The sequence below is a fragment of the Ixodes scapularis genome, unplaced genomic scaffold (genome assembly GCF_016920785.2).
Source record: "Ixodes scapularis isolate PalLabHiFi unplaced genomic scaffold, ASM1692078v2 PGA_scaffold0__279_contigs__length_252992795, whole genome shotgun sequence".
Lineage (NCBI taxonomy): Eukaryota > Metazoa > Arthropoda > Arachnida > Ixodida > Ixodidae > Ixodes > Ixodes scapularis.
In genome coordinates, this window is record NW_024609835.1 from 172,159,619 (window position 1) to 172,187,471 (window position 27,853).

The 27,853-nt window shown below is 48.0% G+C and overlaps 1 protein-coding gene across 1 annotated transcript in view; it reads left to right on the forward strand.

Annotated features, from left to right (window-relative positions):
• The window catches only part of LOC120847345 (macrophage mannose receptor 1-like), a 138,503-nt gene that overhangs the window by 31,924 nt on the left and 78,726 nt on the right, over positions 1–27,853 (forward strand). The window contains exons 4-5 of the mRNA XM_040504049.2: positions 6,906–7,037; positions 12,454–12,561. Of these exons, the coding sequence (XP_040359983.2) occupies positions 6,906–7,037; positions 12,454–12,561 (240 nt within the window). The remainder of the gene's footprint in view (positions 1–6,905; positions 7,038–12,453; positions 12,562–27,853) is intronic.

Below are 27,853 nucleotides of genomic sequence, written 5' to 3' on the forward strand. Positions count from 1 at the left end.
AACTTTGTAATATTCCAAGGGCACCCCAAGATATGTACATGGTGTCGCTTCCCTATTAAAGCCTGCAAAGTAATGCGGTTTTAAAGCCCACCTCCCGTGCCACACCCCACAACATTTCCCCCAGTTCACTGCCGCTCCTGTGGCGTTAGAATATTCTTTCGTGAGGACGACCGTTTCCATGACGCTTTCTTCGTCTTTACAAAAAATAGCCACATCGTCAGCGTATGCGGAGACTTTAACTTCAACATTATTGAAAAGAAACCCCCGGATATTCTTGCTAGCTATCACGCTCACACAGAAAGGTTCAAGGTACAGAACAAATAGTAAGGGCGAAAGGGGACATCCCTGTCTGACTGACGAAAGCACTGCAATTTTCTTAGAAACATTATTATTTAACACCAGCCTGGTGGTACAACCTTTGTACGCCATATCCACGCCCTTTAGGACAACTTTTCCTACATTAACATGCAATAAAATACTCTTTAGAACATCATGCCTAACTCTATCAAACGCTTTCTCCAAGTCTAATTGTATCATTGCCACTTTATCCCTCCCAACAGCTTCAAAAATGCTTCTCGCTATATGAATATTAGTTTGAATGGACCTTCCTTTAATGCCACATGTCTGGTGATCCCCGATGAGGTCCCGAATGACACACTGGAGCCTACGCGTAATAATCTTAGTGAAAATCTTGTAGTCTATGTTACATAATGTAATCGGCCTATATCCCGTCACGCTGAGCCTTTTCGACAAGTCCTCCGACTTCGGTATCAGTATGGTGTGGGCCTCTACAAAGGAACGCGGTAGACAGTAATTTTCGAATGACTCATTAAATACGGCCAACAGTACGGGACTAAGGGCATTTTTAAAGGTTTGGTAAAATTCTGCACAAAGCCCATCAGGCCCCGGGGTTTTCTGTCTCGCTAGCGAATCTATTGCTCGTTCAACCTCTCCTAGCGTGATTTCTCCCTCGAGCCACGTTGTAATCTCCTCATCCAACTTGGGCATGAGTGATAAAAAATCTTTAAATTTACGAAATCCTACGGGAGTCAGTTTTCCCCCAAAAGGTTTCCCAAAGTAGTCAACAAAAGCTTCTTCTATAACATCTTTATCGCTGCTAATTTTCCCTTTATATTCAATTTCTCTTATTTCTCGAGTCTGGGCATACTTCTTTTCCTCAGCCAGAGCTCGCTTAGTCGGCTGTTCTCCCAACAGAAATTTCTCCGAGCGTGCCCGCACAACTGCCCCTTTGTACTTTTCATTGTATATTTGATCTAACTCCATTTTGATGTGCCGAATGTCATCGCCACAAGTTCCAGGGCGCTCACACTCTACTCGACACAATGCGTTAAGGTCTTGCTTCAACTGCCTTTCGCGAGCTCGAGCTTGAAAGGTGATGTTACTGGCCCTTTCTACCGCGGCCAACTTAACTCCCTCTTTGAATCCTTCCCAGGCCTCCCTGATACAAGTCTCTTTTTCGACCACACCCCGCAACAGCTCAGCAACAGTGGTTGCAAAAAGTTGATCATTCAAAAGTGTTCGGTTTAATTTCCAAAGCTGCCAGTTAAAACGAGACGCTCTGTTTTCTTTCCTGCCAATTTTTACGTTTACGAGGCAGTGGTCAGTAAAAAAAATGGGCTGGACACGGTAGCCGTGCACAGTGCGCAGTACGTCAACTGTAACATAAATACGGTCTAAACGAGCGTGTGACGTATTTTGAAAATGCGTATACCTTACGCCACTTCTTACGGTGCATAAGGCACCGACGTCTAGCTCGAGCCCACACACATTTACAATTTCTTTCAAAAGTCTCGAACTGCTGTCACCACTCGTGGCCGCTCCAGTACTATCCCGCTCGTCACAGACACAATTAAAATCACCCATGCACGCGATCACTTTGTCACACTCCAGATAATTACATAGAAATTGAAAAAAGACTTCTCTCTCCTTCGCGTTATTGGGAGCGTAGATACATATCTCTCGCCACTGGACATCTGACAGCGTGAAATCACAAGAAATGAACCGCCCGCACTCATCGACACCAACTTGCAAGTTTTCATAGTTCACGGACTTTCTTAAAAAAAGAAAACAGCCCCCCGACCGACCCGCAGCATGAGTAGCGGCAACTTCATATCGCCGGAGATAAGGCCTCGGCGCTCTCTCAATGTTCTCTTCTGTCTGCAATTTAGTTTCTTGCACCGCAAGAAAGTCCGGCTGCTCGTCCTCTACCAGACGCTGCAGTTGGTACTGCTTCCTCGACGAGGCCAACCCACGGACGTTTAAAGTGGCGAAACTAAGAGACATATTACTATCACGGAGTTAAAGTAGAGAGAAGGCTAGGCTACGATACAAAAAGCCGCTTAAGTCAAACAGGTAAACACATACAAAAAATACAACACTCTTACTTGTACTAGGCCGCCTAAGCAATATTATTCAGCCGCAGTACAGTTCCTTCACTATGGAGCCTTCGGCACGTGGCCCTCCGGTGGTCCTTGAGGGGGGGCATGGCGTCGGCCCCTCTTCGAAGTCACCGTCTGCCACCTCTGGAGCACCCTCTCCTGCAGGCTCTGCGGTTGACCGGGCTCCTGGGTTGGTGTCGGTTCCAGGGAACGCTTGGCATGCATAGCCGCTCACGGCGCCCATCTCGCCGTCCTTCTGGTCGTTCTCCCTTTCAACGGCAGCCAGGGTCGACTCCCGGCGGGTGTAGTCGTGCCCGCGCTCGTCCCCCTGGAGGGCCGAAACGCGTGCGACGTCGTCGCCCACCGGTTTCGGGGTGTCCGTGTTTTCTGCGGGGAGCTCGGCCGTGGTGGACGTCTCGGGGGGTGGGACGACCACGGTGGTCTCGGCCCGCCTCTGAAGTTGGCTGCCCTCCGAGTTTCCGCCTGCCGCGTCCTCAGCTTCATCCTGGTCCATGAGTAGCTCCGAGGCGTCGTCCTCAGGGCCGCCGTTAGCCACGTCTGCGTAGGTTTTCTTGCAGTCCTCGCGTAGGTGTCCGAAACGTCTGTAGCTCTCGCAGCGCGGCCCTCGGCACTCCCTACGAATGTGGCCGGTTCGACGGCACCTGAGGCAGAGCGGAGCTCTACCCGGGGCCAGCACCAAGGCCGTGCAGCCTGGGAGTCGTAGTTGGTGCGGCAGGTTTTCGAGCGTGACGCCTTCCCTTAGGGTCAGCCTCACGACTCGGGTGGTCGACTGCACACCTTCGAAGCCTCCGACACGCCAGGTTTCTCGGGCGACGTCTTCGACCTTGCCATACGGCTCCGGGGCCTTCTTCACGGTTTCGTCCGGAAGGTGAAAAGAAATCCAACGAAGCTTCAACCTCACCTCGGCCTTCTCCGGGTCGACGACGATGCAGCGTCTCCCTTTAGCCTTGAAGGACGCGGCGTCCACCAGCTTCTTCTTGGCCAACGGTGTTTTCAGAGTCACCATCCACACGTGGTTCATCTGAAATGAACCACATGCGACGATTTCGCCTAGTACTCCCGCTTTCTGGAGTCCGGCTTTAAAATCTTCAATGCGATAAGGCCGCGCCGTAATGTCGGCGTGCAGAAAGATAGAATTCAGGGCTTGAACGCCCTTCGACAGGGGAGGCAGTACGATCCTGTATCCTTGGGAGCCTAACTCCGCAGAAATTTCACGGCTATCAGCGGCCGTTACCGCTCCGACGGAGCTCATCGCGATACGTCTTGATAGCTCGGAAGCCAGGCGACGAATCCCTCACCCGAACACTAACTAACCCGAACACTACACCCGTGCTCTGCGTTTCCGTCTTTTATACTGGTCGTTTTGAACGGACGGAATTTCTCGGTGACTGAATAAGCAATAAAAAATATTCCCAGCATGTTGATTTTTTCGAGCAATGTCATACCTGTAAGATTATTTTGAATGGTTCAGGGGATAAATCTCTTATTAAAAAGCAAACACTCGATCATGCCGTAATTATTTGAAAGCCAATAAATCAAGCCGCTCCAATGTGGTTCGTAGCCATGGTTTTGTTTCCCCGCACGGCACGTCGTAGCCTATATTTCTATTGTATTGTTTGTTTTTCTATTTGTGCTGTTCTCGCAAAGCTGCAATTGCCGTCTTGAATTAATCTCTGTAGAGCGGATATTCACTCAGCTGGAAGTGATGCTTCGCGGGCTGAGAAATCGCTTTTCGATCAACTTGAATGCAGTCAAAGCCGCGACTTGCGGCAGGTGTTAAGTTTACAGAGCTACGCCGTGGCGAGCCCGAAAACTTCTAGAGCGCACCCTAGCGCGCCACTTGGAGGGCAATTTCTCCAGGAACCGTAGTATATTTAAACAGCAAAATAAAGGGTAACTTTTTTTTTTTTTCAATTTTACCTACTATTGTTTTTTAATGCTAAAATTCCACACTGTAAATATACGTACTTTCCGTTACGATTTCGTACTGTTGTCCTTGCCCCAGAGCGCAATCGCCCTCGGGGACGAGACAATTCCGACAGTCACATTGTCCACTTTACGATAGGAGCTTATACTGTTCAGACCAGCGTTCCAACATGACTATCCGCACATTGATCGATTGCACGTAATCCCTAAAGTGGTATTAAACTTTTTAATGTAAAGCGGAATGTCAACCTGCGACACCCCGCCCCCTCCGATCACTGCCCGACCAGCGGCATCAATGCCCCCGACAGTTTACGATCTCATCTTCTTGTTACACCGCTGATACGCGAAGACACGGTCACATCGGCGATAATTCCAGTCGTCTGTTCACAACCCACAACACTGCCATCACGATGTTGCAGCTATGTTGCTGACACGCACAAATACAGAACCACGTTGAACGCCGGTGGCACTCGGCATCGGAAGTAGAACCGAACTCAGCACAGAAGGCACCCAGGCAGCCGGCAGAAAAACCTGCCTGTCTTGGACGCAGTTCCTGCGGTTTCCATAACGTCGGAAACGTCGACACAGTTCCGCGTAGTTTTGCTACTGTAGCAACTGTAGTTCCGTGCCGCGCGAGTCCCGCAATCCGGAGACGGCCATCCCCCAGTGTACGTGGCGCTGCTGACACTGCTCCGGAACTTCGCTGTTTCTAGCGGCTTCGTTTGCTCGTTTGATAAAATTAGTGATAAAAACGTCAATGCAACCGAAATGTTCTGCACGTTTAGACTAGAAGACGGAATTACAGGCGGCCTTCGCTGCCGCTGAAGCTCAATCAACTCAACAGCTATTTATTAAACAACGTGCGCGACATGCTCGTAAAACGAAACCGAAAGAAGATGAGTCGGGAGGGCGAAAGCTTTCTCCCGTCTGCCTGGAGAAGGAGAAAAACGTTTCGTTCCTCCCCTTTTCTCGTGCCCGCTTGGGGGCGCGTCAGTAGAAGAGAGGAAGGCGCGCCGTTGCTACTTTTTTCCTCCATTTTTTTATTAGAGTGTAGGTCGCCTCAGGACGAGCAAAGCTACGGCAAGGCTGTCGTCGAGAGGATGGCCTAGTTGTTCCAGCCACCGAAGCGGCTGCTTTTTTACGAATTTTGAGTGACGGGTTAATTTTCTGAAATCTTGTAGCGGGACAATAGCGACTTCTGCGACACACAAAAGGCATTCTCGGGAAGAGGGGAGTTCCTCCTGCCCCTCTTCTCTCGTCGTGGCCGGAGGCGAGACAACCTCTGTCACTAGCTGTCAAGGTTCCTATAACGGCATTACAAGCGAGGCGTTAGCGACATCCACCAGGTGCTCTTTGCTAATCGCTTAATTCGTTTTAAAATTCCTTTTTGTGATTTTTTTGTGATGGTGATGGTGCTCCTTTGAACACGTATAGACCAAAAATGAGCGCCGAAATTTCGTTGTAGTATCCCTTTAACGTACGAGGAACTGGAGTCCCGTTTGTATTGCGATTGTGCTGGTGAGAATTATGTGCGAGGGATGTTCACTAAGTTCTGCCTCCTGGGCGGTCACTTTCTTTACTAAGGTATGGAACGATGAGGAAGTAAAAATATACACTATCGCTTCATCCCGACCAGACAAACTTCTGTCAAACATGTTTACTTTAAGGGATGGAATGGATATATTTTACAATCAAATGAAAGTTTGGATTCTCCTCTTTCCCAGCTGCGCACGACTTTTTGATGGAGTCCCTCGACCAGCGGCGATGCACCTTCACCACAGGTGATTTTGTATCCGCATGCTGCCATTGAAGAATGAAGGCGGCTGGCGTTGGTCTCATCAACGGCAGCCCTCATTCCTCCACGACGGCATGCAGAGACCACCCGTGGTGCAAGTGCCACAGGTGGCCTCTGCACCTGTGGCGTAAGTGCATCGCCGCTGCTCGGGGGACTCCATCGAAAAGTGATGTGCTCATGGGAAAGGGGAGATTCCACACTTTCATTTATCTTTCAATTCCATCACTGTGTAAAATTGTTATAGCTGAGGAGACAAACCGTATTGAACACCCCTCGTATACGTTAAAAGACATATATCTGTGCTGTGTTATATATATATATAAAAAAAAAAAATATTCAGCTGGTTTTACTCGCAGGTCCAGTATGACGTAAAATTTATTTCAGGTAACTTTTCCTGCCCAGATTTAAAGGAAAAAGTCGAGGGTCAAAGTACAAAGGTCAAGGGCAACGTACAGTGCTCAACGAAACAAAATAGAGTAGTGGAGCTCGTTGCCTACAGATTTACGGCTGCTCTTGCGATGCCTACAGTAACTCACGAAGCCACCTGGTTACTCTAGGCTAGAGTAACTGTATGTGCTCCTCAAGTAGGACATAAGCAGTTGCCCTAGAAAGGCCACTCGCTCCGCGGGTCAATTTCGTTCTGTTTAGTACGTTTTTTCCTTACACCTTTGTAAGGAGGGGGAGGGGGGGGGGGGGGGCGCCCAAGAATGTCTTTGAAACTGGAAGGTCGCTACATGATGCCTGTTTTGATGAACTTGATGCAGAGTTTCTGCTGAGTCACCTGGGCGACGCCAGCACGAATGTCTGGATCGGCATGAAGACCATCACGGGGCCCACGAAGTGGCTGGACGGCTCCCCTATTGCCTACGAGAATTGGTTCTGGGGCCAGCCTAAGCTCGGGATTGTAAGTTCGTGTCCATGTTTCTCTGCATTTCTCAAGAATGGAATATATATATATATATACCTATATATATATATTTAGAGAACAGCTTTTAAGCGCCCGTTTCCAGCTTGAGCGGCGTCGGCGTAACCGCGCGGTGCATTATGGGAAATGTTTCATAATGCACCGCGCGGGACCCTTGTGACGTCACTCGTGACGTCTTCCTCTTATCCTTTAAGCCCCTTCCCTCCTCATCCTCCCTCTCCTCTCCTCCTCCTCCCTTCTTCCCTTCTCCTTTTCCACCTCCCTCCTCCTTCTCTCTCCTCCCCCTCCTCCCCGCGCGTTGCATTATGGGAAATGCCCATTATGCACCGCGCGGGACCCTCGTGACGTCAGGAGGTTCCCGCGCGGTGCATTATGGGGCATTTCCCATAATGCAACGCGCGGGGAGGAGGGGGAGGGGAAAGAGGAGGAGGAGAAGGAGGGGGAGGGGAGGTGGATGAAGGAGGAGGGGGAGGGAAGAGGAAAGAGGGCGAGGGAGGAGGAGGGGGAAGATAGAAGAGGGGAGGAGGGATGAGAAGGAGGAGAGGAGAGAGAGGGAGGAGGAGGAGGAGAAGGAGGAGGAGGAAGAGGAGGGAGGAAGGGAGGAGGAAAAGCGGGGAGGATGAGGTGAGGAGGTGAGGAGGAGGGAGGAGGGGTGTACCCTCCACTCAGTACCTTTCCCCTCCTCCTCAAGAGCTGCGCTCTAATTCGGCGTTACAGGGCGTTGTAAGCGTCTTTCATTTTTTAATTCACGGTTCGAGTTAAAGGATTTTCACAACGAAGCACCAAGCACGACCACGCTACTCTAAGGAACGCTTCCGAATGTAGTGCGTGCGAAGCGGAAACAGCAGGTGCGAGGGTGCATGAACGCGTTTGCACGGCAGCTATGATAAAGACGCTTTGCAGCAGCTGTGCATGGGCGCCACCATAACCGACCTTGCATTTTTTGTTTCCATTTATTCGCATCACTTCCCTCCATCATTACCTCAGCAGGACTGGTTATTGTCATTTTAGATCGAACTGTGTCCTTCTCCCCAGAATCGGCCTTTCTGGAGGCTCGTCAAAGCCCGCTTCAGTGGCTTGGTATCTCGGTAAGACAAGAGAAGGTCAGTAATGGCGGCTGTAATCTGGCGCGCGTGCAAAGCGTCATATACCCGTGTTTCCATGCACATCTTTTTTTTGTTGCTATGGAGTCAAATGTATGACGGCGCGTGCATAGGCACCGATTAAAGGTTCGCCATAGCCTCCTCTATACTGACAAAGCCTGGCAGATCGCCACGAGACGCGGCCGCAAAAAGTGAAAAGGCAGAGCGGCAGACAACAGGCATGTAACGGCCACCCCGCTGCGGCGAGACGCCGAAACACACTTGTCCCGAGTGGCAGAATGTCCGCTCGCGCTTCTCGCGTGTCTCGGGCTATCGCTTCTTTTCTCGTCGGGTATGAACACCAGGTTTCAGGTCCTCGCCGCTGCAAAAACTGTGCGCTGAATACCAGACTTTCCGAGAAATGCTCTGTGCTACCAGATCCTCGCGCTCCCAATCATCGACCGGGCACTCTATGGCTCCCTCATCGAACTGCCAGGCTTTATGAGTATAGAAAAGGCTATGGGTTTGCATATCACTCTTCTCCTCGTGGAAAATGCCACAGAAAGTTGTCCATGACAGAGAGAGAGAGAGAGAGAAAGAGAGGGAGAGAATAAACTCTATTACATCACTCTAGCACGAGTCGTGTATAATCTTCATCACAACAGGAGGACGCACTGTCTTCGTCCTGCCTGGAGTCGGTGGGCTTGGAGCCCGAGGATGGAGTTTGATTTTCAATGTGGGTGGCGAGAAGTGGTCAGAGGATGGCTTGGAGATCCTTTGGGGGAGCGGTTCAGCTAGCCCAGGAATAGGGGGCTCGGAAGGGAAGGAGGAAGGAAGGTTGAGGGCCTGCGACAGGACCAGTATGTGTGTTCATTAGGGAGTAGCCTCCGCATTCAATGCAGGTGGGGCGGCCAGGAGAAAGAAACAAATACAGCGATCCAAAAGTCAATAACCTCTAATTTGACCTTGTCGTTTCGAAATAAATGCTTATAATTTCTCTATAAGGTTATGGTCCACCTTTTTAGGAAATCGCCGGTTTCAAGTTTTTCGGAAGAGAACGACCGTGCATGCCAGGAGCACTGGCTCGAGACCAGGAACTCCTTGCCCAATTTTTCACCAGCTCTCTTTCCTTTTCCCTTTTCCTCACTTTAATGCAATAAGCTCAATAATCACTTTATCCCCTCTTCGTTTGCATTATTACTGCGGCTGTACTTGTAAATCTTCGCTCATTCCCATTATATATGTATATATATATATATATATATATATATATATATAAATAAACACAGCCCGCTACTGATCTTGGTCGTCTGGGTCACCGCCCGCCGAAGACCCTGGCAAGTTTCTTGGCCCTATTTTATACTAAAAGTGAACTACGCTTTGTAATTTTACGAGAACCCGACCTGTGAAATACACCTTGGACGAAGGGTTTAAATTTCTACATGCAGGCGTCGATTTTTTCGGTCCATTTTAGATCGAGCCTGGTGACTTGAACCCTCATATATATATATGTATATATATATATATCGTGTTTCGCGTAAGAGCGGCAAATATTCCTCAGATTAGTCCATTGGAGGTAATAAAAGGATAATTTTCTCTGGACCGCATTACTCGTCGTGGCGGACGCCAGAAAATGCGCGATACTTACTAATTAGTTCGCTAATTAACTAATATGGTTAATTAACTTTTAAATATTGAAAATTGACCTATGGTTCCAATAAGAGACTTGATGAGCGTCATCGAAGACCACTAAATCAGTAATAAAAAAAAATAAAAAAAACTTTGAGCACGTGAGAAGCGTAGTGCACTGAAGTTACCACTCGTGGAGCAGGTACAAGGCTCCCGCGCGATTTTTCCGTGTCTTATGAGAGCCCCAGCATTGTATACCTGCTCCACGAGTGGGAACTTTGGCGCACTATTACGCTTCTCACGCGCTCGAAGTCTTTCTGAAAATGACTGATTTATGTGTTTTCTTTTCGATGACGCTCAGCAAGTTTCTAATTTGAACCATATCTTTATTTCACCAATTAAAGAGTTATTAGTCATTTTAAGTTCCTTAGCGGACTAATTAGTAACCATCGATCGCGTTTTCGCTGACGTAGTCCACCGCGAGTATTGCGGTACCAAGAACGTTATCCTCTTACCTTGAATACAATAATTTTAGGAATTTTGGTCACTCTTACGTGAAACAATATATATATATATATATATATATATATATATATATATATATATATATATATATATATATATATATATATATATATATATATATATATATGTTTTATTTTTTTAACTATATTATTGTTACTTTAATTTGTTTGATCTTCATTCCACAAAAGCCTCATATGGGAGCAACCGTAGTATACGCCAGAGACTAGACCAGAATTTATAAATATGTACCTTAGCGAAACATTTGCTGCCCATTTATTCATTTTACTTATTGAAGTGGTCGGTTGTTTTCCAGGTAAATCATTTGGAGTTTAAATAATGCCCAATACACAAATCGGTTTTCGCAAACTACTTTTTTTACAAGTTAATATTCCCCTGTTCCCTTTCGGGAGACGCGTTAAAACTTAAGATTCGTGAATATGAATCTGTATTTTCTCCCACGAACAGATCGAAGTGAGCGAGGCCTTATTATTACTATTCTTTTTTTAATCTCTGAAACAAAGAACGTGACATTTCAGTAATGGAGGTCTGTACCCAATTCTACTGTCCACAGAGTGCAAGCGTAGACAATTTGCATCCAGCAAATCTGGTTTTTGCGCACGCGCAGTGCCCGCCCCTGGTGCGGCCGGAGACGGCGGGCTTGTTTGTAATGAGGCACGTGGACTTAGAGTGAGTTTCAATGTCTGTGATCCTGACAAGCTCTCATGCCCGTGAAACGCAGCATATATCCGTAACATTGGCAGTCCCCGGGTTTAGAGTCGGTCTATAGACCTCCGTAAAAATCATCTTCTGCGCGCTGCCATCTTTGTCTGCTGGGCTATGGAACGCCTTCTGAGCATGCGCTGTTGCTTTGCTGCTTGGTATGTCATTTGTTATTTGCCTAAATTTATAATTGTATGAAGTAAGTTAATAAGAGGCCCTCGCTTTTTACCTCGCAATAGTTAGAGACATTTTGATATAGCCAGCCGGCAAGAGCCAGGCGGCGCCGGCAGAGTGAGAGCCCACGGTCTACCCTGTCTCGCTGTAACTTGGCAAAGGGAGAATGATAAACCCCAATTTCGTGCCGACGGCTTCGAAATGCGCAACGTATGACGCAGCGAAAAGCTTGATACTTGTTCGGAGTAGAGGCGCTCTCCGGGGATACGCAGTCACGCCCCCATTGGCCCGTGAGGGCCGTAGCTTCCGCTGTACTAACATGTTACGCGATCACAGCTTCCTGGGATACCCAGTATTTCTTGCTTCAGACACTAGGCTAAGCGGCGCCACCGGAGTAATAGCTCACAGTTGAACAATACAGCCGCCACTCCCAGGGATACCCAATATTTCTCGCTTCAGTCGCCAGATAGCACCAAACCAAACAGCATTGCACGTTACCTATACCAAACAAGGGGTCATTATTGAATCGAGAAATACGCGCTTTGCCGAATTTAGATATTTTATTATTTTACCAAACCAGATACACAGCGAGAAAAAAAGATGGCTCGACATCATGCTGTTTATCAGTCTAGACCGTCGTACCAACGGCGCCCATATCAGTACTAGTTGGTTGCATAAATTGCTCAGTCAGCCTAAAGTAGCGAACACGAATTAAAATCAAATATACAATAAATACTAATGAACAAAAATACCCAAAGTAACTATGACTCAGACATGCGTGCACTGTCGACGGCGGGGACAGTCTTAGCTCTACCCAACGCCAGACTTCCCCACGGAAGGAAGCCGAAGGAGGCCGATGTCCCTTACGCATTTCTTTTTGCTGTTATTGGCTCAATAAAATGCCTCCAGAATTAAAAATCAATTTTAAACATATTTGGTTGGTTGATTGAGGTTTTATTCCGCGAGGGCTGCTGAGGTAAAAATACGCCAACAAACACCACTGTAGTAAACTTGATAAAGCGTTCGCGATTTTTCCCGCTGAATTATTTACCTCTCGTATAAATCGCTTTTGGCCTAAACCAATGCATTAAAACTACAAATTGCTGACCAGGTATTCACATTTCAGTAGTTTAATTGAATTACTAACAAGTGCTGGACTGTGATCCTCTGTCGGAATCGGGAAAAAACAAACAAACAAAGAAACGTAAGAATATAATCGTTTGTCTTGTCTACTCCTGATTTAGTTTCTGCGTTTCGCACAGGGCCTCCACTGCGTCGAGATTCTGACCGGCCGAGTGCACCCGGGTCGTTGGAACCAGGCGCCATGTGACAAGTTCCGGCTTCATGTTTGCGAGAAGGCCCGAGGTAAACTTGTTCCAAAAGGCAATCCGTTAAAAAAAAAAGGACCCTTCTTAGTCTTTTTTTTTGTCGCATTTATAAGTAGGCCGCAGACTCTTCGGTTTTAACTGGAAAGCACGCAAAAACAACCGTGAATCAGAAAAAAAGGCAAAACCGGATAAAAAGAACGAATAGCGATAAACATTTATTAATGTGGGAAATTCAGGACTCAATTAAAAATTAAATCACCGTTAAACCTTAACTGGTGTAAAATACAAAGCCAGTCAAAACCGCGAAACACCGCTAAAAATTGACTGATCTGAAGAAAACAACATCAATGAATACCGATAAACACAGGTTTCTAGAAATTTCGCTCCAGCTATGACTGTTTTTTAACTCTGTTTTTCATTACACTTTTGCACCAATAATAATTTTTTTAGCGTCGGGCGAAAACAAATGACAAAATGCCCCTATATATGAAAAAAAGCAAAAAAAAAAAAAAAAAAACGCATTTGGCAATTTTTTTTACAAATAAAAACCGGGACATTTACGCCCTAGCTGAAACTAGGGTTTCTGTTTTCTATAAACACAAATTAGACTCGAAAATTATCCTCTTAGTGGGTTTTTATCAAAATCAGGGAAAACCTAAACAACCCGATTTGAAGGTGTATTTCCTTACAAAAAATTTATATCTGGCCAGATCTGAAGATTTGAGATATGGCCATATCAAAAATTGGCCACATATAACCTGATATGGTATATGATATCTTCCAGATATAGCCTTATAATGCCAGATACCCCTGGCTAGGTATGGAAATCCCAGAGCTGGCTGAGTAAGGAAATTCCAGATCTGGTCAGGCATTTCAAAAGGATACAAGCCTGAAATCAGCACTTTATATCTTTTTATTGTCTACAATTCTCCGCACTCGAGGAGTTATGGAAACGGTGATCCTTCAGCTTTTAAGAAATATTTGATTAACATTTCGCACAAGGTCACGAAGGGTACAATGACAGGGCAAAACAAGGCGCAAAGACGGGCGGACTAGGCCGTCTCAAAATAATGCGACGCGACGCCAGGGGTTTTCCACAAAACCACCGGTATTACACCGGGCAATGGAAAAAATACGGTCAAAATAAAACCGTCCTCGCGAGGGCGCGTACTCCACTCACACCTGGGCTAGGGGAGCAAATGCTAAGGAAATGCGGCCGTGGACTAAAGTAACGTAGCGGCAGGACCACCTGCGCAGGACCTCACGTTCGCCTAAACAGAAAAGCTCAGAGGCTAGGTGGCGGAGCAAGGCTCCACGGAGTTGGGACAGGAGAGGCCACATGGCACGGGTGCGCCGCTGTTGGCCCACCGTGGTACAGCGATTCCTCCAGAGGACGAAGTGTCCGAAGGCCAGGAGAAGCAAAGCCAGGCCACCCCGTGGGCACCGGCCACTGAGAGCAAAGTGGCGATTACCCACGTGTCGAAAACGAGGCGCCAAAATGTTTGCGCTACCGGACATTCTTGGAAGATATGCGATACAGTCTCTAGTTGTCCGCAGTTGGGGCAACGGGGGTCCGGGACTAAGCCCCAGCGGTAGAGACGTTGCTTCGTGGGCAGGATTTCCCACCCTCGACGCCACTCAAAATCGCCTACAGATTTAGGCAGACGGCGGGAGACCAATGAAGACCAGGGGAAGGCGGTCGCCTTTCGGCGGTCTTCGGGAGTGACGCGCTGAACGCAAAGTTCTTCAGCAACACGGGCAGGGGCTACGTCCCGCACCACAAGGTTCGGGAACGCGTGCAGCAGTTCCTTGTGGCTCACCACCGCCTGGTAGAACGGCGGAGTGGACTCGGCGCTAGGGTAGAGGTTACCCAAAGCGCGAGGAACGAGCGCACGGCGCGAAGGTCCCAGGGAACAGAGGGCAAGAGAACGCGCAGGGTGCTTCGTGTTCTCCAGTAGTCCCAAAACGGTACGAAGGGCCAGCAAACGGGTCATGGTGTCGACACACGGCATGCCTCTGCCGCCAAGGGACGTGGAGATGCGAAGTACCGCCCGGGTGACATGCTCGGAGCCCCGTTCAAATAAAAGCGAAAGAGACAAGAAGTGACGCGGTGAATGAACCGGGGGGAGGGATGGTGACGTGAGCGGTGAAAAAGAGAGGGCCGCAGAAAACGGCCTTAACAAGGTAAGCACGGTCTCGAAGAGACAACGTGAAAGCTTCGGCAGCAGAGACCTGCCGTTAGAGGCTACTGAATGCAACCTCCCAGGTGCGGGACGCCACGCCACGATAGTCGAAGAATAAGCCAAGAATGCGGAGCTCGGTGACGACCTGAATATCCACCGGCAAGGTTGGAGGGGAGGCACCACGGAGCAGAAGTGCCTTGCACCTTGAGCGGTTTAACTGTGCGCCCGACAGGACGCCATACTCAGAAAAAAGTCGCATAGCAGCTTCAAGGCTCCCCAAGTCCCGAATGAACAAACCGATGTCGTCAGCGTAGGCACTGACGGTAACGCAGTCTAGACCGGGCAACGGGAAGCCTCGTATGTCCGAGCATGACGCCAAATGTCTTAAGAGAGGATCGAGGCTCAAAACGTAGTGCAAGGGGGATAAAGGGCAACCCTGCCGTACTCCCCGAGTGACGGGAAATGGAGCAAGGCCATCCATTGACAAGGAGACGGCTCGTCAAGCCACTGTACAGTGACCGTACCGAGCGCGACGAACCTCTCAGGTAGGCCGAAGGCGCCCAAGTCCTCGAACAAGAACTGGTGCTCGACGCGGTCGAAAGCCTTCGCCTGGTCTAATGAGACGAAGGCTCCTGACAAGTTGGTGAAGTGCGCAAATAGGTCGCGGGTAAGAGACAGGGAGGAGATGTTCTTCCCGGGCACAGAACTCGTCTGAGCCGGGCTCACCACGTGGGCTGAGCGGTCCGAGACGTGAAACAAACATGGACACCACAAGCTTGTAGTGAACGTTAAGGAGTGTGATAGGCCGCCATGCCGCGGGGTCAGACGGGGAACCATCTTTGGGAAGGAGGACGACCCGACCGTGTCGAAAGGAAGGAGGGACCTCCCCAGTCTCCAGGAACTGGTTGACAAGGTCGACTAGAGGGTCCGCGAGGACGTCCCAAAAGGCCACGTAAAATTTGGCAGGCAAACCGTCGGGCCCGGGGGCAGACCCAACCTTCATCACACGGAGAAGGTCAAAAAGTTTGTCGTGTGTGGTGGGGCGTACAAGAGAAGGACCCTCAAAGTCGGGGCAAGCCGGGAGGTCACCACAAAATAGGCGAACTCGCTCGGCAAGGTTCAAAGCGGACACCGCAGGGTCCGTACGAAAAAGGGACGAGAAGAACTCGTAGAACACTGCACTGTCGCGGGGGTCGGCCGAAAGGCCACCACTTGCGAGGCGGACATTCGGAACGCACGAGGGTTCATCTCTCCCGGTACGAGAGGCGCGAAGGCACTGAAGCGCTTCGGGGTCGTCCACGGGCTGACCCCGCAGTTTCTGCGCGACGGTGGGTCGAAACGACGAGTGAAGCAGACGCTGGTAGCGGTCGCGAAGAAGCGGCAAGCACTCCGACATCAAGTAGGTGCGCGTCTCGCCACGCTGCACGATACGGATGCGGCGGATCGTTTCATTGAGGGCCTCAGTAACGCGGCGTCGAAGCAAATTCCCCGCTGTCGTCGCGTAAAACCGGCAGTCGGACTTGATGACCTCCCAGCGGGCGGGAGACAGCGGAGCAACCGACAGCGACATGCGAATCGACTGGCGCAGGCTGGAAAGGGCCTGCTCGTCTCGCAACAGCGTGGTGTCTAAGCGCTGGGTGTCACCGCGAGGATGCGCAAAGCTCGAGAGGTCCAAAACGACAGACACCGGGCGGTGGTCGGAAACGTATCCGGCAGCGGCGGGAAAACAAAGAACAGCGCAACGAAGGAGGCGCGGCACGAGACTGGGAGGGAGATACACCCGATCGAGGTGGCTGGACTAGGAGCCGCGCGACCACGTGGGTACGTACAAAGCGCCGTACAGTTCGAGCCAAGCGTCGCGGAGGTTGTAGATTCCGAGCAGCCGGGCCAACTCACGAGCGTTCCAGATGCCACGCCCACGGCCAGGGCCGCGAACATCGCGGTTAGAATCAAGAACGCAATTGAATTCGCCACAAAAAAAGAAAAACCCGTCCGGAGGCACATACTGCAAAACGCTCTTGAAAAAGGGGTGAGACGCCGAAGGACGCGTGGGCGCATACATTCTCAAGAAAAAAGGGTGTATTGTTACACCCTTTGTTCCATATAATACACCCCAAAACTTTATTTCGACGTACAGCGCCCTATAGTCCTACAGACGGCCCAAAAGTTTACGAGGGGCTTGATAACGGTGCGATATAACTTTTTAAATTGCTAAAATACGTATCAAAGACCACACAAAGAAAGCAACGAGTTTTTACAGTAGGGCCAGGAAAATCTCGATTATTATTTTTTTTTTGTAGCTAGTAAAGCGTACATTAGCTATTTTAATAGGTTGTACCACACGGCTGTCAAGCCCCTCGTAAAATTTTGGGCCGTCTGTTCGATTGTAGGGCGCTGTACGTCGAAATGAAGTTTTGGGGTGTATTATATGGGACAAAGAGAGTAACGATACACCCTTTTTTTTTGAGAGTGTAAACGCTTATCGCACGGAATTTGGCGTTACCAACAAAAAATTGATAAACCAGTACGCGACCGTCTGGGTCGCAGACGAAAAAAGCGCCCCGCAAAAGAGAGCTGCGAAAGATTAAAACGCCCACGCCACAGGAGCCTGACGAGGCAAAAGAGTGAGCGAAACATGTCTTTAATATGCAAAGGAGGATCGCCTGCCTTGGCCGAGGAGGTCTTAAGCAGGAGGGGTAGGGTTATTTGGGTTGGGGGGGGGGGGGGGGGGGGGGTGGAGGAGGCAAGAGAAAAATAGCAAGGGATCGAAAACCGGGCTTTAAACTCTATCACATGTTGCGCGGAAAAGAAATTGGACTCCTGCAAAAAAAAAAAAAAAGCGAGTCACAATTCTGGGATTGGGCAAAATGAATAACATCGCGCTGCTTAGTGGCACCACGAAAACCTTGCACATTGAGAGTCAGAACGTGTAGTCCCAGTATTAAAGTGTAGAAAAAGCGGAGTACCATCGGACAGGTTAAAATACCAGCGGGTCGGAGCTGTCGGAGTCCTCCATGTGGAGTTCAGGGCTTCGCAGATGTTCGGGGGTGTCCGGGTTGTCTGGAAGCAGTCTACGATGCTTCTTAGGGACAGTCAAAGCGTGAGTGGCGTCCGAGCCGCTGCTTGTCGTCGGGAGGCCACGCTTGGCGTCGGGACGAGCAGAGGGCATGTTGACGTCTTCAGCGGACGACGGGTTGGTGGACGACTCGCACGTGGGCGACGACGTCGGAAGGGTGGGCGTAGGGGCCGGGTGTCCTTGACCGGGGGTGACGTCGGCCTGGTCTGCGATGACGAGGCGGTCGGAATCCGAGCTCAGACAGTCGTCGTCGACACCGGGAGCAACTTGCACACCGGCCGTGGGTAAGGAAGCCTTGCAGACTGGGGTCGCGGGAGCCTCCTGGGACGAGGGGGCTGGGTGGTCGACCGGCAGGGGTTGATTCAGCCGTAGGACTGGGGGGCCAAAGGTGTCGTCTTCAGGTTGGTCTGCCGGACGAGAGGCACCAGGAACGGGGGAGGGCTCCGGGGGAGCGGGCGAAGGGTCGCGGTGCTGAACCGCGGCCTCGGCGTAGGTCTTGCGCTGCGTACAGTCGGTCGTGGCGTGCGCATGACCACAGCGAAGGCAGGACGCCGTTCAGCCAGCGGTGGGATGACCGAACACGCCGCACCGGTCGCACTAAGGGGTCTGGCAGGCGGGACCGATGTGTCCTCTTTGCCCGCATCTGCGGCACACACAACGAAGGCCTCGATAGTCCACCATCACATGATGTCCGTGCACGGTAATAAAGTTCGGGACGGGTTTAACCATCTTCACTTTCACCACTCGGGTGCCGGTCCGGACGCCGGGCCGGTCACGGAAGGTCGCGTTAGTAATTGCTTTGACCTTACCGTACGGGCTGAGTGCCTGGACGAGGGCCCCTTCCCAGACATATGGGGGAAGACGATAGACAGACACGTGGATGATATGGCCGCCTACGGGTTCGAGGGGGACCTCGACGTCACGAAGCACGAGGCAGCCACGTACTACGAGGCGGTTGGCCACAGCCATGCTGCTGACAGCCGCCAAAAACTTCTCACCACCGTGGTGTTGAAGATACTGCAAGCCTCCGGGCCGGCGGCTACTTGAAACGCGTCCATGAGGTCTGTTCGATTTGGCCAGAAAGTTCTGAACTAGTTCTGTCCGAGTTCAGAGGAGTGCAGGAGTCGTGCAGCGGCGGCGCAGAACCAGTGCAGCCGCCGCGCTAGGACTGGCGCTGTGATCGGCTTTCCGAGCGGAAGCGCAGAGTGTCGTCTGCATCGGTTGGCTCTTGTTTCTAAACGCCAAGTTGTATGCTATATTTACTTAGTCGCGGTTTGATGAGACCGTTCGTGTTTTTTTAGTTTTAAGGTATAATAACGGAATCGTTTCTGTGAATATTTTTTTTCGAGTGTACTAAAAACGTTTTCTGCACGAAGTGTGTTTCTGTCTGCATTTTCAACGGCCGTTCAGTTCCTCTCGTTTCCATAAGCGCTCGTGTCCTTCATATTCATTTCGCAATAGTAGACTCATTCCAAGTCTCTCGAGTTTCGCATTTTGACGATAGGTTCGCGGCATCAGGATGGTTTTGCGTTGGGAATCACTGGCGGCAGCGCGCGGTCGATAGCGGTCACCTCGAAGACGAAGGCCTGACGATAGCGTTTTGGCCAAGACAGTTATCGAACGTAACTTTGGCGTCAAGCTGAAGCGTTTATGCTGATTCTCAAGAAAGAACTGCATGGAACTACCAAGCCAATGCCGATTCTCGGGGTCGCTTTTCCCAGGCTCGTTAGTGGGCGTCCAGATACCAGCGGACAGAGCATGTAGTATTATACTCAGCTACGGGGTATGCGAGGGCCAATGTACTAAATACCAGACCTCTGCAATGTAGCGGAGTCGTCAGTATATGCATCCAAGAGCACCTGAAGGCGGGGACTATCAAGAGTGCAATTCCTTTCCCGTGTTGGTAAGGACGAATATCAACACTGTGGATCCCCAAATAGCATAAAAAAAGAAACAATTTACGTGAGCCAGTATTTCAACACTTACCACAAAGAACCAAACCTACACGAGCAGGTGCCTAAAACGCTTTCAGAATATCATAATCAATCGAATTCCTACTCTTGCTTAGGATCTCAATTCAGCGTCCACCGTGGGTACGTTCTTATCATAAATGAGAGAAAATGCAACGTCCGTATCGGCGTTATTGTTAAAAATCGCAGACATTTCAGCAAGAGCTGCGAAAAATGGCACCGCGAGCAGAGACGGACGAGGAGTGTCGTCTGCTATCGCCGTCTGCTCTTGTCGTCTGCTTCTGCACGGACGCTGAACTGACTCCGGAGCCGGTGCAAGGTTTTGAGAAACTGGATCTGAACTCGTTCCAAACTGGGATGAATCGAATGCACCAGTTCCTGCACTGCTGAACTAGTTCAGCCAGTTCAGGCGAATCGAACAGACCTATGATATCGTCGACCGCCGTGCCGGCGGGAACGCTGAAGAAATAACACTGCGCCTTCGACGGGACGGTGGAAGACGCCATGTCGCAGCCAACGAAACTGCCCCGCGGGCCGCGATAAACACGGAAACGCACTGGATCGAAAAAAAACCGCAAGTCACACATCGCTAGTTTTGACCATTTTGACCAATTCCATGAATTCACAGTTTCGAGTGTAATTCGTAGTCACCCTGAACATGCGTCCCTAGGGCTCAAGTACCTGTCATATCACTTTTTAGTTTTCTCGTCAATGGCAGCGTTTATGATACTGTGCATTCTGTCCAACCTTCAACCAGGCTGAGCCGCCGAAATCTCTTATCATATTATCATTCTCGTGATTGTTGTTTTAGCAGGAATTACTCAAAAGCCGAGAAATCACAACAACCAAAACCGGAATTTAGCTCGGGTTCAGCGGAGCTTTTTGACATTTTTAGAGTTTCTAACTTAATATCAGCGTCTTTGAAGCTGTACGAGAATGATAATAATGCAGCTCATCCAGGTTGATGGTTGGACGGAATGCACAGTACTGACATTGGCGGGACATTTTAAAAGTGGTATGGCAGGTATTTGGGTTCTGTACGGCACGGTGACTCCGAATTACACTCAAATCTGTGTAACCATTGAATTGCTCGAAATTTTCGATCACTAGGCAGCTGAAGAAACACCGTCCCATAATTCCTGGAGTACGGGCCGACGCGCTTGGGGGATTTAGCAATTTGTCTATTCGGGCGTAATGTTAACACTTTGAAATAATTAAGCTACATTGAAATCCTCGTGAAAACTAGCACAAACAATCTCAAACTTAAAGGACAACTCCGCTCAATTCCAGGAATTTCGGGGTTTTTGGTGATTATACACTAAGGTATACTAATAAACGGCTCGACGTCGTTTGTTTCTCAAAAAAGGAAATATAATTCTCGTAATCCTTCTTTACTCCTGATCACGAACCGAAACCGAAACTGCGCCCGCGCCTGGCAACATTGGCCCCGCGTCGTCATAGTCTGGGACAACCCACGTGGTACGAACGTCACCGCACGACCTCGCCGACCGCGCGGACGGACGGATCGGCGGAGCAAGCGTCGTCGCGCCGTGTCGTCTGCTCCACGGTCTCTGCTATCCAACGACGTGTGCACTACCGCGGCCGCAGAGTGTTTTGACGCAGAAAAAGGCAAGTTGTTTTAGAGATATGTTTTGGAACCATTAGTAGTTGAAGTTAAGTAAACCACTCGTAATATGCCAGGCATCGCAGCACAAAACGTCGTTCCGAGACGCAGCAGGTTCGGTCTTCCCGACGACGAGCGCGGAGCGCTCGCTCAGACACTCATCAGCGCATGCGCGTTTTGGATCACGTGGACATCGGTATGCACGCTGCTGGCGCTGCCTGTAGGCTGCGCCTTAATAAAGTAAAAAACAAGAAAAAAAGCGGTCCCAGACTATGACGTGTGGCGCAGTGTTGGCTGCGCCAACACGCGGTATTGACTGCGCTGTTCTCTGCGCCGCACATCGGCCGCTAGAATTAGCAGATTTCGGAGACTTGAGGCATCTCAAACTTTGTTTACCAGTTTAACAAACTTTTAGGCTTAATTACGTCGTAAAACTTGACGTGTAGTCTTTCTAGGTAATACTAAAGAGAACTGCGTTGTTTTTTCAGCATCGAAAATGAAGCGGAGTTGCCCTTTAAGCTTGTCAAAGCTGAAGTTTGGGTTTATTTGTGCTAATATTTAGCTCCGGAACAATGAGTCATTCAGAGTTTGCTAACAAAGAATTTTTTTAAACTTTTTAATATATTGGAAACCGGCCGCCAGATAAGTATTTATATACGCCAGATAAGTCTGTATATACGCCATATCAGGCTGTATGTTTGCCAGCCCTTACGAAAATGGCAGATCTGGACTTATATAAAAAAAAAAAAAACAAATATGGATATATAAAAAATTGGGCAGATCTGGCCATATCAAGCACATCAGTTTATATAAGCCCTATATGACCAGATCTGCCCAATTTTTTATACATCCATATCTGGGTCTGCCAAATAGGGGTATATCTGCCTCCCATATCAGGGTGCTTTTTTTTTTATTCTTGCAGATTTGTTCTTAAAAAAAGTCATGAAAGCCACACTTATGCGGTTTCTGCAAGTGAGTTATACGCCCAGGGGGACATTACGTGGGCGCTAAGCTTTGCGATTACTCGCCTAATTAATTAAAATTCACTAATGAACTTTTGAATTAGTGAAAATAGACATACGGTTCCAATAAGCAGCTAGCGGGGTGTCGTCCAAAATCCCTAAATCAGTCATTTTCGGAAAGTCTTTCAGCGCGTGAGAAGCGCACTAAAGCCACCACTCGTGGAGCAGGTACAAGGCTAGCGGTTTCGGTAAGGCGCCCGCGCAATTTTTCTGTCTCTTATCTAGCCCCAGCCTTGTACCTGGTCCACAAGTGGTAACTTCAGCGCACTACCGCGCTTCACACGCGCTCAGTCTTTCTAAAAATTACTGGTTTAGGGGTTTTGGACGACGCTCAGCAAGTTTCTAATTGGACCCATATGTCTATTTTCACGAATTAAAACTTAATTAATGAATTTTATTTAATTAGCCGACTTATCGTAACAATTAGCAAACTACATAACGTCCCCCTGGGCGTATCACTCTCGCACAAACCGCATAAGTCTAGCGTTCACGGCTTCTTTTAAAAAAAATCTGCAAGAATAAAAAAAAAAACAAAAAAAAAAACGGTATCCACCGTGCTGATAGTTGACTCTTCGACCCTCCACAGAGGGAGCAATGGTAAACTGTGCCGCGCTCGGCTGTAGCAATTACCCGGTATCCCGACGATCGTTTCGTCAGCATGAACCGCAAGACAGTGTCCGTCAAGTTAGAGAAAGTACAAGCGGGCGGAGAGGGATACGCCCGCGGATGACCTAGCATTGTTTACCAGTATTTCGCAAAATCGTAACAATCTTTCTACAAGCGACTCGTAAAGCCGCTCGTCAAATTTTGGAACGCGTAATTAAGAGTCTGTGCTGCTGTTGTTTTTTGGCGACACGTCAAAACTTCGTTGGCGGCATGTCGAAACTTTCTGCTTGCAGCGCAATCGCACCAATGCCGAAACATTCTGCACAATGATTCTCCAGGCTGCCAGGAGATAGACACGGCCTAAATCTAGAGGTAGTTTGCAAGAATACATTTAGGAAAAACGATCAATTGTCACGAAGTAGGTTGCAGCGCACTTACGTTGACGAGACGCGACTTGAAAGGTGTTGTACGAGGGAGATGTCGGCACGGCCACGGCAAAACCACCACTCGAACACAGAAACGAGAAGGTGCCCGTGAAGATTCAACACGATGTAACACAATCTGTCGTTTGTAGAACCGAACACTAAACACATCACAAAAAATTCTTGGGCTTCTTTGAAGAAATCGCTTGCAGAAGCAGACATACGCGTCTGCCACAGAGGGAGAATTCACACGCCAAACTAGGTCCGGCTAAACGCATTCCGAGATCGGCAACGGCTAACGCGTCATCCGTCAAACCACGTGACCACTCACCATTTACAACGCTTTCAGCTTAGGGAGAGAGAAAAGGATCGAAGGAGCGGCCAAAACGGGGTTTCACGAACAAAAGGCTTATCTTTTGGGGCCACAACCAGGAAATGTGTCACTTGTAACGAAGGTTGACAGTGCTGTGAATGCTATGTGTGGCCTTGGGCGCCAGGCAGGTGCGATGTCCTGCGTTGTCACCAGATTCTAGACTGTAGTCACGTGACCCTAACCGGAGACACGATTTGCCTAAAACACGCGTAGCGTCTAGCCTGCTGTCAATACCGAGTGAACATACAGCTCTATGAAGTCTAGCTTTTGAACTCAAAACGATGCAAGTTTCAAGATACTATGTTTTACGCTGTATAAACCACATTATAAATTTAAATGAAAAAATTAACGCGACTATTTTTTTGTGCATGATGTCGACAAATAAATAGATAAATATATATATATATATATATATATATATATATATATATATATATATATATATGTATGTATGTATTTCTACCAATAAATTTAAAATCACGTGTACACTGTTTCAGATTTTTTTACGAACGAGTTTTAGATAAAAGACACCACGGACAGCACATCTTCCGACTTTCAACACACGATGAATCGCCGTCGCTCGCAAACGAACGGATGCGATGCTGCACGAACGGTTTTGAAAGAGCTGCGTATTGTACTCCGGGCGCAACGGCTTCCGTTCGAAGGGAAAAGGATTCGGGACAGCGAAGTAGCGTCTTGCATCTTGAGTAAGCTAACGGTTCGTGCTTACCCGCTCAATTTAGCGGGGAAACATGAAAAAAAAAATTAGTTTCACTGCCAGATTTCGCGGGAAAATTGACGTCACGTGACATACGTACCAACTCAATTTCTTGCTAAATTTATCGGGGCGGTTACACCGATTTCGACGCCAACACCGCTTAACTCGGAAACGGGTGCCTAAGAGCTGCGACTAAAATCCATTATTTGATTAACTCGCGCTCCGATCGCACTTCCTCATATTGTCACACATCAAACATACAACCAAATTTCATTTGTCTTTTAATCTTCAAATTGCGCAATTGATTAATCGGTCCCAATACCTGGAATAACTTCACTTTCAGGATGTTGACAATAGTTAACCAATTACATGAGACTCATGCAATATAGATCAATCAACTAGTGTCTTAGCGAGTACATATAACTTGTTGCTTGCACGACTAAAACGGGCCCATATATCATTATCAGGGGCGCTATATTTGCACGCGTATATGGTGATATATGGACGTATTTACGCACTTATACGGCCCGATCTGGCAGCATTTGCCCACCTATATGTCGAAATACGGCCGTATTAGCTCCCATATCTGGCGAAATACAGCCCTATTTGACTGCTTATATTATCATATCTGAACGTATATAAAATATATCAGGGCCATATCTGACATTTTCGTACGGGAGATAAGTATGTATATACGCCAGACAAGTCTGTATATACGCCATATATGGCTGTATATACGCCGGATAAGTCTGTATATACGCCAGATAAGGCTTTAAATAGGCCGTATATAATTATATAATGTTTGATATGGCCAGATAAGCCCAGATATAAGATTTCCATAGGGTTTTCACAATAATAAAGAACAAAAATATTCCAAGCTTCGCGGGAAGAAATCTTTTGACTAGCGCTTTGAGTAAGGTTTATTCTCTCTCTCTTTCTAGCGCTTTATTTTATGTTGATTGGGAACACAACCCCCAGTGAACATTTTGCGACGCTTCTTCTTGCTTCGAAAGAACACATCTTGTTTAATTTTGTTATCGGTACACAGCGTCGTTTTCTAAGTATTCGGCTAACGCGTTTCTTCCCTATAGACCACACTGATGTAAATAGAAATACAAATAAGAATAAAAATTTGCGCTTTTTAAACCACCGTTTAGACTTCCCTATCGAGTTTGGAAAATCCCAGTCCCGTTTTCTGCACCGACAAGCACCGATATTTTATTGGACACCAAATCTACGGGGGAAATAAAGAATGAAAAAATCAACCACCGAATTTCAAGAAAACTAGTCCCATAAAACGCGGAATCTTAGTTGAAACGTCAGACGAAAACCATGATGCTCAAAGCCTGGTTGGACTGGGTCCTCGAGAGAGAGAGCACTTGCAATTTATGGCACCACGCTAATATCCCGCTGCAATTTCCAGTATTGTAAGGACGGAGGCCTTTTCACACACACAGCGCAGCGCCGAATCGGTCCTGGAAAACGGCGCGAATGCAGCTCTGACATTCACGGGACTTGGACGTAATTGCACAGTGGCGAGCGGCGATGCAGCATAGATGCATCGCTGATAGTCAGACAACCATGGGCACCGTTTTTCGGCACAGCATCAGCGTCGCATCGGCGCTGCGCAATATGTGTGAACAGGTCTTGGGGCGCAAGAAAGCGTTACAGTGGCTTCAGTGAAACGCTATTTAAGAATGCGTCGAATAAACACCACCACACACCAGTAACGGCATCGAATTGCTTCGCGCATCAACCAACAAAGGCAGTTGCCATGTCGAGTTAAGTGACATCAGCACGACGTGCGCCTCGTTAGCGTAGTATTGGCGAATCGCGGAGGAGCAGTGGCTGGTGGTAATGAGGGTCCGGAAGGGGATTCTGGCGCAATCTTAACTTCATGTGACTATAGGCACCTTTAAAAAAAATACGTTTTTTTACGGTTGATTTGAAAATACTGCAAAGGGGCGTGCGCAAAGCACACGAGAACAATGACAAGCCCATTCATTGTACTTATACAGTCTTTGGGAAGTTAGTATTATATCAGGTATAGACTTGCCAGCTTCTTGGTGTCTGTTGCACACGCCATTTAGCAATATTTTTAGAACGACCGTAAGGGAGCGTAATTCTGGAGGGTTTTATGGGGTTTTTCCACGCTAAACGATCTAGGCCTAAATTCGACCCTCACGCATTCGGTCTAAACTATTTGTGTGCGTCATTGGTAATCTAATTAAATATATACTTTTAAGCTTTGCAATAGGTCTTATAAAGTATTTTCAAATGCTTTTGAGGGTGAAGTTGCGTTAAAAATGTCAAAAAACGGTATTCACCTTTAATTTTCAAGACCATGCTACCATATAAAGATATAAAACTTATGTGTGTTAGTAGTAAGAGAAATAATATAATAATTGAATCATTTCCACAAATATTTTGTGATTATGTTTCCTGAAATATATGGACAATATCGAACATATAGCAAAATTGTCAGAGTTGAAAAACTAAAACTCATAAAGGTAGTTGGTCTAAAAATATGCACTCAACGGTTATGGATAGTCTAGAGTCCACATATCAAACGATCGAGCAAAGTAAAAAAAAAAAAAAAAATATATATATATATATTTTTTTTAAAAGCGACGAACTAATTTTTGAGTTTTATCTTGTCGCAGTATTTAATATTATGCAAAATGCTCACTTTTAAAATCGAAAATCAGAAGGTCTTGTATCCAGAAATGTACACACTACGGCTGTATAATTGTAACTACAGACTTGCAAAGTTTGAAAAAAGTTGCATTTTATAAAAGCGAAAAAATTTCTTTTTAAGCTTAAAATAGTGAATATACGGGCAAGCAGATCGTTAACAGACATCGTAAAAGAGCAGCGAAAAAAAAAAAAAAATACGGGACACAGGAGCGGAACACAGGACGAGTGATAACTTGCAACTAAAAGGTTTACTGAAAAAAATTCCTCCGAGCAAACATATCTTGTGTACACACCCGTGGCTCAACGTCACAGCTACCTTGATGAGTGAAGACGACACAGCGTCCATACAAAGAACGAGAAAGTTATCTTCACGGTTAAAGGTGGCAACAGAAACAGTGTTGTCGCGATGCATGCATGTGAACTGCATAATATGTAGCGTCATGATGTAACAGGAACGGCGCAAAAAGTGCATTAAACACAAACCGCAATAAGGAAACAGCCTGTACTCTACGCAACCGAAATGCATAACAAGCCTAATCCCTACCTACAGAATCGTACTCTTTTCCCATTTTACGACGTTTCGGCCGGAGTCCGGCCTTCGTCAGGAAGACTTCCTGACTTCGGCCGGACTCCCGCCG